Below are 10811 nucleotides of genomic sequence, written 5' to 3'. Positions count from 1 at the left end.
TTCCTGTTCGCACACAATTCAACCCAACTTCTCTATTCATCGTTAGAGAAGCCTTGGAGTTTTTCCCCTCCCATGCGTGGTGATTGCCACCTACATCGTCCAATCACGTTCCGAGGAATCTTCAAACCGACCAATGGCGTGGAGATGTAGGCCCGAACCCGGCCCAGCAGGCTAGAGCGCGTCCGTGTTATGTGTGCCATGGACTCAGCCCAGTAATATTGACAATAGGGCGAAAAAGGGACCGATATTCCCACAAAAAACATATTTTCTGGATAAAAATAACCTATAGGTGCGGCGTGTGGATATAAAGAGATACCCGGGGATGTTCATATTTCAGCTGGATCTTTTTCTATCGTCGGAAATTTGAGTGTTTGATGGGATTATTGCTGTGGGTTTGGCAGTTTTTAAGGCCAAAAACAGATTTTGTGTCTTTATTTTTATTTTTCTGCTGCTTCAAGAGGCCTTGAAGGAGGAAAGACGATTAAAACACCCATATCAGCTCCTCACATCGAAAATATCAAGGTAAACTGAATATTTGAAGGTTTTTTTTGCCTATCCTGCTCAAGTTTAGATCCGGTTCGTTTTGGATGTTTCATATACAAAAGTAAATATGTCAAATAAATGAGGTTAAGGTCCAAAAACACTTTAATACAGAGTTTGTTGGGGGTTGTGTAGTATTTGTTTACCTAAATGGAAAAATTGTAACCATACTCGTAATATTTCCCCACACATGTCTGACTGTAAAGAAACATTTGAATGGGTGGATGAGTGAAAATCCATGAAGAAAGCTTATTCTTCATCTGTTTCTGTTTTTTATTGGTGTTCTGTCATGCAGTGGGTCTATGTCAGCTGCTTGTGTATGTGTAAGTGTGTTTAGGGCCATCAGGAGATCATGAACCTGCATCATCTGCACTCATGTGGAGTGGACTGTAGAATTGTGGAGGTTTCCACTTTTTCTGTCGTTTTAGGAGGAACCAGTGTGCCAAACTGCTCTTGTGCATCTTAGATCTCTGTGTCTGTTCATTATGGACTAACCCACCAAATACAAGAAGTTCTGGTCATTGCCCCGCTTGTCTCTGCCAACTTCTTGCTGTTGCTCAGTGGCACTGTGCCTCTGTGCCCTGTTTCCATGGTCTGGTCTACTTCAGCTGCCCAGCAGTTTGGCAGTTGAAATATCTCATCACCGGCAATAACACAAGCATCCCATGAGTAGATTACACTCTGACTGGATGTTTTGGGTGACCTTCAGTCAAAACTAGTGGGAAGGGTTATCTCTAAATAGCTGGTTATAGAGATTAGGGCCAGGGCATCAGTGGCAGAGTGTTTTGGATTAATGGCTGGGCATGTGTGTTTCCTAGATGTGGTTGCCATGTTCACTTCTTTGTCAGTTTATACAGTGGTTAATAAGTCCTAGGGTGTTTTTATACCTGCAGATCTTTATACAGCGGTGAGCTGGATCACCGAACAACATGGATATCTGGGATTATCTCTCACTATTCCGTAAACTAGCTCAGTGTCACTGCAGTAGAGATTGCATGATGATTATCTATCTAAGAATCATGGTTAACATTGGTTGAGTAAAGGTTGTCATTCCTTGGTAGTTTACAGAAGTGATCTGTGTCATTTTGCTCGCATACAGAAATCTGTCCCTGTGAATGTCAAACCAGGATGAACTTTACGATGGGACAGGAACATGAATTGGTTCCTCTCATCACCAAGGGTTTTTCATGATCTCGCCCCATGAATCTTACAAAAATTGTGTCCTGCTCTCCCCCCCCCAAAAAAAAAAGATAATAAAAATAGAGATTTTTCCAGCTAAGCCTGTTTTAAAGTCATTAAAATGTGTATGTGTATTTTTTTCATGTCAATTATTAAGCACATTTAGTTTTGGGAGTGGTCTTTTTCCCCTCCATGTTTATTTGTATTGGTTTCTCATTAAAGGTGCCCTAGAACTTTTTTAAAAAAGATGTAATGTAAGTCTAAGGTGTCCTCTGAATGTGTCTGTGAAGTTTCAGCTTAAAATACCCAATAGATTTTTTTAAATTCATTTTTTTAACTTCCTATTTTGGGGCATCATTATAAATGAGCCGATTCAGGGCTACTGGCCCTTTAATTCTCGTGCTCCCCACCCACGGAGCTCGCGCTTGCCTTGAACAGTGCATAAACAAAGTTTACACAGCTAATATAACCCTCAAATTGATCTTTACAAAGTGTTCGTCATGCATACTGCATGCATGCGTCGGATTATGTGAGTATTGTATACTGTTATATTGTTTACATTTGATTCTGAATGAATTTGAGGCTGTGCTCCGTGGCTAACGGCTAATGCTACACTGTTGGAGAGATTTATAAAGAATGAAGTTGTGTTTATGAATTATACAGACTGCAAGTGTTTAATAATGAAAATAGCGACGCTCTTGTCTCCGTGAATACAGTAAGAAACGATGGTAACTTTAACCACATTTAACAATACATTAGCAACATGCTAACAAAACATTTAGAAAGACAGTTTACAAATATCACTAAAATATCATGTAATCATGGATAGGGCTGGGCGATATATCGCATGCGATTGTCACGCGCATTTCGTCAGTAAAGCCGGTTCCCTGATTACCGCTAAATCACCATCACCTGCTTTCAAATGGAGTGGCATTTAATAGACAGAGCCGTAGATCACTGATAAGCCACGCAATATTGCGTTCATTATCGCTGATGAATCGATATTGCGTGGCTTATCAGTGAACTACGTATCTGTCTATTAAATGCTGCTCCATTTGAAAGCAGGTGATGGTGATTTAGCGGTAATCAGGGAACCGGCTTTACTGACGAAATGCGCGTGACAATCACATGCGATATATTGCCCAGCCCTAATCATGGATCATGTCAGTTATTATTGCTCCATCTGCCATTTTTCGCTGTTGTTCTTGCTTACCTAGTCTGTTGATTCACCTGTGCAGATCCAGACGTTACTGGCTGCCCTTGTCTAATGCCTTTCATAATGTTGGGAACATGGGCTGGCATATGCAAATATTGGGGGCGTACATATTAATGATCCCGACTGTTACGTAACAGTCGGTGTTATGTTGAGATTCACCTGTTCTTCGGAGGTCTTTTAAACAAATGAGATTTATATAAGGAGGAGGAAAAAATGGAGTTTGAGACTCTCTGTATGTCATTTCCATGTACTGAACTCTTGTTGTTTGACTATGCCAAGATGAATTAATTTTTTCACCTTTTAATGTGAAATCAATTAGTCTTTTTTTAATGGTATTAAAAATATTGCATAGTATAGTAAAAGAATATTGTAATACAGTTTATTTAAATCAGCAAATACAACCAACACTCATGAACATTTATAATTTATAAATATTTTTAGAATGTGATAATGCATTATGATATGATTTTTACACACACACACACACACACACACACACACACACACACACACACACACACACACACACACACACACACACACACACACACACACACACACACACACACACACACACACACACACACACACACACACACACACACACACACACACACACACCTTCTGCAGATCATTCACATACAGTCAAACCAGAATTTATTCAGACACCTTGAACATTTAATTAATATATTCACTATAGTTAAAAAAAAAATGGTAAAAAAACATGACAAGATCTCAGAGATAAACTGTGTCAGAAAAAATGTATCTTAATTATGTCAGATTACACTTAAGCAAAATATGGTTAGGTCAAAGTGACAGAATAATTTTTAGGTATAATATGTCACAGTCTTACTATATTTTGCTATCCCCACTTACATAAATGAACTATAGTGTCCTGCACCCACTAGTAAAAATATAAAAAATGTCTGCATTTTTGGTTTGACTGAATGTATTTATATATTTTTCTTTCTGTTTGTTTTATCGGGTGCATATGACTTAACTCGGCTCAGAGACCCAACCACAATGATTGCTTGTGTTTATTCATTTCTACTGACCTTATGTTTTTTTTTTGTCAATGTTCTCTTGTGCGATTGTTTCTTCCATGTGAAATTCATTGTTCTTGTACATGAGAGAGAAGGTTAATTCTTTTTACAGGTAGTGATACTGCCAGGCCTGTCGTGTCTGAGAACAGGAGAAGTGTCCCAGTAAAGGGGTGATATTGTTTATGGTAGGCTGCAACATTATGGGATGTCATCAGTAGACATTGGCAGCATCTCACTTCTTTTGATGTCTGCTAATTTAAACCTCGGACAGCAATATCAAAGTGCTCAAAGTGGTCAGATTAAAGAGCTCACTGGCTTCAATTTTTTATTTTTATTTTTTGCAAATTCACTTGTCGTCTTAGAGATTTTGCATTCAAAAAAAAAAAAAATAATAATAATAATAATAATAACTGAGTTCAGTTTTAAGTCTATGACTTGAGCTTCTTGTGTTCCACTAACATGACCAGAGGGAAAGTTCAGGTGGTCTTTCTCTCTTTCCCTGCTTCCTTAGACTGTTATTTGTTTTTAAAGGCTGTGACTAGGGCTGCACGATTAATCGCATGCTATTCTCACGCGCATTTCGTCAGTAAAGCCGGTTCCCTGATTACCGCTAAATCGCCATCACCTGCTTTTAAACGGAGCGCCTTTTAATAGACAGAGCCGTAGTTCACAGACAAGCCACGCAATATTGCGTTCATTATCGCAGGCGATTCATCTGCGATATGAACGCGATATTGCGTGGCTTTTCAGTGATCTACGGCTCTGTCTATTAAATGCCGCTTCATTTGAAAGCAGGTGATGGCGATTTAGCGGTAATCAGGGAACCGGCATTACTGACGAAATGCGCATGAGAATAGCATGCGATTAATCGTGCAGCCCTAGCTGTGACATCTCTGTCTTCCTGTTAAAGCCTGTTAACTTCCTGTTAAACTTTTGTCCAGTCCTCCCTTTCAAAAGGGGCATTTACACTAGCTGCGTTAACATGGACCCTAATAATCTGATTGTAAGCGGAGTAGTAGCACAGCTGAAATAAGTCACATGTAACCATGCTAATCAGAATAAATTGGCTTTGGATTGAAAGGGAAGGTTTAAACCTTTTCTAATCTGTTTGATAGGACTTGTTAACACGACCTGATTGAATACCGAAACTGGAACGCTCTGCGCATGTGCAATGAGATAGAAATGGCATAATGAAGTATGATGCACAGAACGAGTTGTTTTTGTTGTTGTTGAATATAGTGTAATAAATGACCCATGTCAATCTAACATTCTTCGTCCACTCATCCTCTGTGAAGTAGTGCAGGACAACATCCCACCAGTACTTTTTTCGGACTCTCATTCACAGACTCCTTGTTTTGGGTGCATTTCTTATTGCCTGATAAATATAAGCAGTACAGCAGAAAGTTTTATCACATGCTTGTCGTCTCCTAATTAGGACCTAAAGGTTGCACCATGGATAAATGGACAAATTGAATCTGTGCGACCTCAATTTAATTGGGAGCATTTATGCGAGTGCAAATAATTGTTGTGGTGCGACCTTTTTTCTGGAGATGTAACGGTCGACCGGCCATAAATCGTTTTTTAGTTTAATTTTGGCTGATCTCTATTCTGGACTTGCACACAAACTGCATTGTAATAATTTCCCAAAATGTAATTTGTGTGAGAATATTATGAAGTCTGTTAACAGGTCATTAACACAGGCCAGAGACAGGACACGCTGAAGACTGGCGCAAAGAGGAGAGTGCAGAGGAAATACCAGGCACAGCTATGCAAGTGGTACTCACTGCAGAGTCTACGATGGCCAGCTCCTTCCTCTCTGGAAGTCGAATGAGGTGGAGAGATGGAGTTGTGGGTAGGGTTAGGGTGTGGTTGTACATTTGCTCCTCCTCGCTGGACGTCTAGTCGCAATTGCTCTGTAGTCAGCACCTTCTCCAGCGATGCTCGAATTATAGGAAGAAAAATATAAATATTGAATAGTGGTAGGCATTTATATTAATGTATCTCTGAAGAGAACTGACTGTTTTCAGAGTAGTTTTGATGGCGTTTTCTTTTCCTCTTACCTCCGTATGAAGTACTGTTTATAAGCGCAGCTGCTTTGTTTACAGCAGTACCCAAATAAATGCTGTATTGCTTCTTTTCCATAAGCGCCACTTGCTGTCAGAGAGTGAATTTGCATTTGTATTCAGTTTGTCTATTTTTGTTTTTTGTGTAGGTGTGTGGCTACAGATTTTTTCTTTTTTAAGACCAATTTGGTTGACCAGTCATAGAGCAAATAAACAACAAATAAATTTGCGTGAACAAAGCAAAAAAATCGGTATCAGAATTTGATTGTTTAAAAAAAAAAAAAAAACCATGATTGGAGCATCACTACCGTTTTTATTTCTCTGTTGTTTTTAAATAAAATATTTTAATACTGTAAATATAAATTTGTAGTTGTGGTGATCCTTAATTTTTGGTGGGTGATCCTAAATTTTTGAAGTTGGGAGCACCAGTGCTACCAAGTAAAAAAGGTTAATTTTCGATCCCTGAGGATGGTTAGTGTGTGCCAAAAACGGGAAACTCTATATTCGTGCATGTCAAAAGATTAAATCTGATTTGAAGCTCGTGACATATAAACATGCACATCAACCCGATCACTTTAGCGTTCGTTCAATTCATCAATCGCTATGATTTCATTACTTTTCCCATTACTTTCAGTTGCTTTCAGTCAAAAGACTTGTGAAAAACCTCATCCAGACTCTTTTGAATTTTGTTTATGATGAATTTGTTTCCATGCTTTAACTTTCATCGTAGTTTACATTCCTGCCTTTATTTACATTTCTGCCTAGATTTTCATTTTGTACCACATCATTTCCTTCCTTTAGCCATTTGTGGTTTTTGTAATTACAGTTGCTTTTGAATTGCAAACTTCTTTGTCCAAGAGCATTGACATTTCAGGCCTGGTTTAGAGCTGCTTGCTAACACTGGTCCCGCAAAAAAAAAGTTTACTGACTGTACAGACATAAAAATACTTACACATCACTGATCTAAAGATCCTATGCAACTAATTGCTGTTTACAATGATGGAGATTAATTTGTCAAACGGCTACAGTTTGTCTTGTTTTTGCACTAAGCATTTAAGTATCTGTTTATTTAATTCATCATAGAATCTGTCTCCAGATTCCTACAGAACTTTTATGATTATCGCAGCCCAAAATTCACAGTGGCTTTTCTCGGAAATTATTATTGCAACATTCTTTGTTGTTCTGCAGGAATATGCAAAATATATTTGTGTTCTATAATTACATTCAGCCAAAAAAAAAACCTTGTGTTTACAGAGTTAACAAAAACAGTTGTTTATGAATGCACTTATGGTTATACAAACATTTGGTGATGATGTTTGTGAGACTTTCATACTTTCATTTAGTACACACAATTTGGGTTCTCCTCTCATACATGTATAAACTCACTAAGTCTGTAACTTTTATGATTGGGAAATATTGTCCCAGCATTTCTGTGTAATTTTTATGGGAAGATCAAGAGCAAAGTCAAAATTTTATGGGCACAATCAGAATGGGCTGCTTTATGTAGGGTCATTTCTAAAGAAAAGTGAGCAAACGAATCCCTTAACAAAGGGCCTCAATGGTGCTGGCAAAGTGAACCTACAGTGGTCACTTCAGGGAGGTATTTTTAAATGTTTGAGATCATGTGATCCTGGGAGGGTATTCATTTTGAAAGCTGAGGTTATTTAAGATCCTTCATGAGATCAATTGAGGGTTATTATAATGTCCCATGTACCAAGGACTATTCAGTCATAGGATATATTCTTTACACGTTCCAAATACAGACATATGCAATTTAGGAGCATTAATTTGATTTTTTTTTTTTTTAATATTGTGACAGATGTTTTTGTGTAGGGTGTGCAAAACACATGTTAATGACTTATCTCCTGCATCTCTGTCTCTTCTCCAGGGCTATGTCCTCCGCAGCCACCACTCCTCCATCAGTGGATAAAGTAGACGGATTTTCCCGGAAGTCTGTCCGGAAGGCCAAGCAGAAACGTTCTCAGAGTTCCTCACAGTTCCGCTCTCAGGGCAAACCAATCGAACTCACACCTCTTCCCCTGCTTAAAGGTGACTCACTCATGATAACTAAATGCTCTCATAACCACTTGATATCTGAAATACAGAGTAGAAAGTAATTCTGATTCAGACTGCTTCAATGGTCTATACGGCGTTACAATGGAGTACAGCCGTTGCTGTATCTCTGGAAATGTATCAAAAGTTGAGTGCATTGCACTTTTCCTCTCTATGGCTGTGTCCTCTAATTACTCTACCGTTCAAATGTTCGGGGTCTGTCAGGGCCGTGACACACCAAGCTGATGATCGTCTGTTGGGCTAGAGCTGTCAAAGGTACCGACTTCGGTACCAAGTCGGTTCTGACTTGGCGTCTATCAGCAGACCGGACCGCCTGCTTTCAAACACTCCCGCTCCTGTTTTTAAAACTCTTACAAATTCAAACACTTCCATGTGCTTTCAAATGCTCCTGTGCATTGATCATTGTAGCCAATCACAGACATATCCGATGAGCGCGTCAACACAGTAGCCAATCAGACATGTTTACGAATCCTCTCAACAGCGCTCAGTGTCATATTTTTAAAATTTCAGTACCGATTATGGTACTATACCGAAGATGGTGCTTTTGACAACTCTACGTTGTGCAGCGTCGGGCCGTCAGTGAGTGTGTTGGTCAGGCTAATTTTTTATTGTTGTGTTCCACATGTCGGCTCTAGTCAGGCTTACGTCGGTTGTAGTTTGGTTGATTGACCAATTGATTGACCGGCATCAGGTCCATCTGTGAGAGAGATCTCTCTGATTGGCTTTCAATTTGAGTCAGTGCACGAGATTAAAATTGAAATTGATGAAAGAGGGCAAAGAAGTCAAGACAGCACAGATAGAATGCTGTTCTAATTTTATGAGCATTCCAATATGCCAATATTTTCAGAATATTTGCGAATATAAAATTTATGTAGTATATTTTAAAATATAATGTATTCCTCTGTCAAAGCTGAATTTTCAGCATCATTGCTCCAGGTTTCCGTGTCACATTATCCTTCAGAAATTATTCTAATATGCTGATTTGGTGCTCAATAAACATTTTTTATTATCAACTTGAAAACCGCTGTGATGCTTAAAGGTGCACTGTGAAGTTTCTCGTCTGCTAGAGGTCGCCTATTCAAAACAAAGGCGTAGCTTGATGACGACAAGTTTGAGCGCGGAATCTTGGGAGATGTTGTCTTCACCTCACAGCCAGTGGAAAAGAATCAGGATGGGACTCGGGCTGAAATCATGTTCATGGATGCGATTATTAACGTTACTGTAGTCTGTATTGAATAGCAGTTTTAGTACTGTTACTAAAAATAAAGCTGCATCTGATCATGCTATGTTAGCTACTTAAATAGTGTTTTTTTCGGAGGCGTCGTAAAGCAAAAAATCAAGAACACTAGATTTAAACAATAAGACTAAACATGTTGAGCTATATAACAATAATTCGTTTTCTGTCTATAAATGTAACCAAACCTTTGTTCTCTTGTCTAATAAATCGTGTAATATATTAAAGCGTCTTTGGTGTTTCCATGGTTTCTACAAAATAAAACCGAAACTGAGGGTAAAGCATGCATGACGCAGTTGACAGGCGGCGACTCACATGTCCCGGAACCTTGGTTAAATAGCAATTTTCTCACGATTTACAAATAGTTGGAAACATTTGAGATATTGTAAATACTGAACTGAACAAAATATACAACACTGGCTTAGTGGTTTTGGGATATTTTACTGCAAAAAGTTTACATAGTTTAATATTTTTTGTGGAAACCGTGATATTTTTTTTTTTTTTTTCAGGATTTTGATGCACATAATTTACAAAACAACATTATTTGAAATATTATCAATTTAATGTTTCCTATAAATAAAAGTTAATAGTTAATAATAAAAGAATAAAAGTTAATTTCTTTGTAAATAATACTGTCCCTAAACTTTTAAATGGTAGTGCATATACTGCATATTTTGGCAAATATGCTGAGTATACATGCTGCACACTGCAAAAATAGAAAAAGTCTGATTTCTTTTAATTAACTTCTGCATATGCAGCTCTGTAGAACCTTTTGATTGTAAAATGTCAGATAGTAGAGCAGTTGTACATCTTAACTTGTCTGTGCTTGTTTAGAATGACTTCTCATTCTGTTTACAAAAGTGCAGATCTGACATTTTTTTTCTTTTATCCACTAATGAATATTATGCAAATACTGTTGATTTCACTGTATTATAAAAATGCTTCTCTGTTGTTTATTGAATCACCCTCCGTTGCTGTAGGAGACAACAAGACCTTCATGGTAAAACAAACAGATGCAGAGTCATATCAAATGTTTTGTCCCCCAAAGCTTGCCTGAGAATTTTGGTGCTGTTGATGGCAGTCTCAAAATGAGATACAAGGAGAGATGTGCAGATATCTTTATTTTTTTATTTTATTTTTTACAGAGAGCACAAGTGATCAGATCAGAGCTGGGGCTTACAGATTTGTCAGTTAGCCATGCATCTGAACTGAAGAGCTTGTTTTTGTGGAGTGTGTGTAATGGAGTGAAAATGTGAGTGTGTGTGCAGTCATGTGCCTTACATTTGTCCATTGCTCTCACTTGCTTTTTCCTCTTCTTCCTTACAGTTAAACAAGCATTTGAACTAGGACTGTTAAAGTTTTTAATGTTGTTTATATGCCTGTGTGGTGCTCTTAATATGCTTCAGACAAACCATGTGCAAATTCATCAGTCAACACCTTTGCTGAGTATTTTCTCCTTAAAA

At 38.1% G+C, this 10811-nt stretch overlaps 1 protein-coding gene across 2 annotated transcripts in view; it reads left to right on the top strand.

Moving 5' to 3' along the window:
- The first annotated feature begins 183 nt into the window (after positions 1-183).
- Positions 184-10811, top strand: part of ppp2r5eb (protein phosphatase 2, regulatory subunit B', epsilon isoform b) — a 36872-nt gene continuing 26244 nt past the window's right edge. For both annotated transcript variants that reach the window (XM_067386945.1, XM_067386944.1), the window contains exons 1-2: positions 184-522; positions 7930-8090. In XM_067386945.1, coding sequence (XP_067243046.1) covers positions 7934-8090 — 157 coding nt within the window. In that variant the 5' untranslated portion in view covers positions 184-522; positions 7930-7933. The remainder of the gene's footprint in view (positions 523-7929; positions 8091-10811) is intronic.

This window comes from Chanodichthys erythropterus, chromosome 5 (genome assembly GCF_024489055.1).
Source record: "Chanodichthys erythropterus isolate Z2021 chromosome 5, ASM2448905v1, whole genome shotgun sequence".
Lineage (NCBI taxonomy): Eukaryota > Metazoa > Chordata > Actinopteri > Cypriniformes > Xenocyprididae > Chanodichthys > Chanodichthys erythropterus.
Note: the sequence above shows the minus strand (reverse complement) of the source record. Positions and strands in the feature narration are given on the sequence as shown.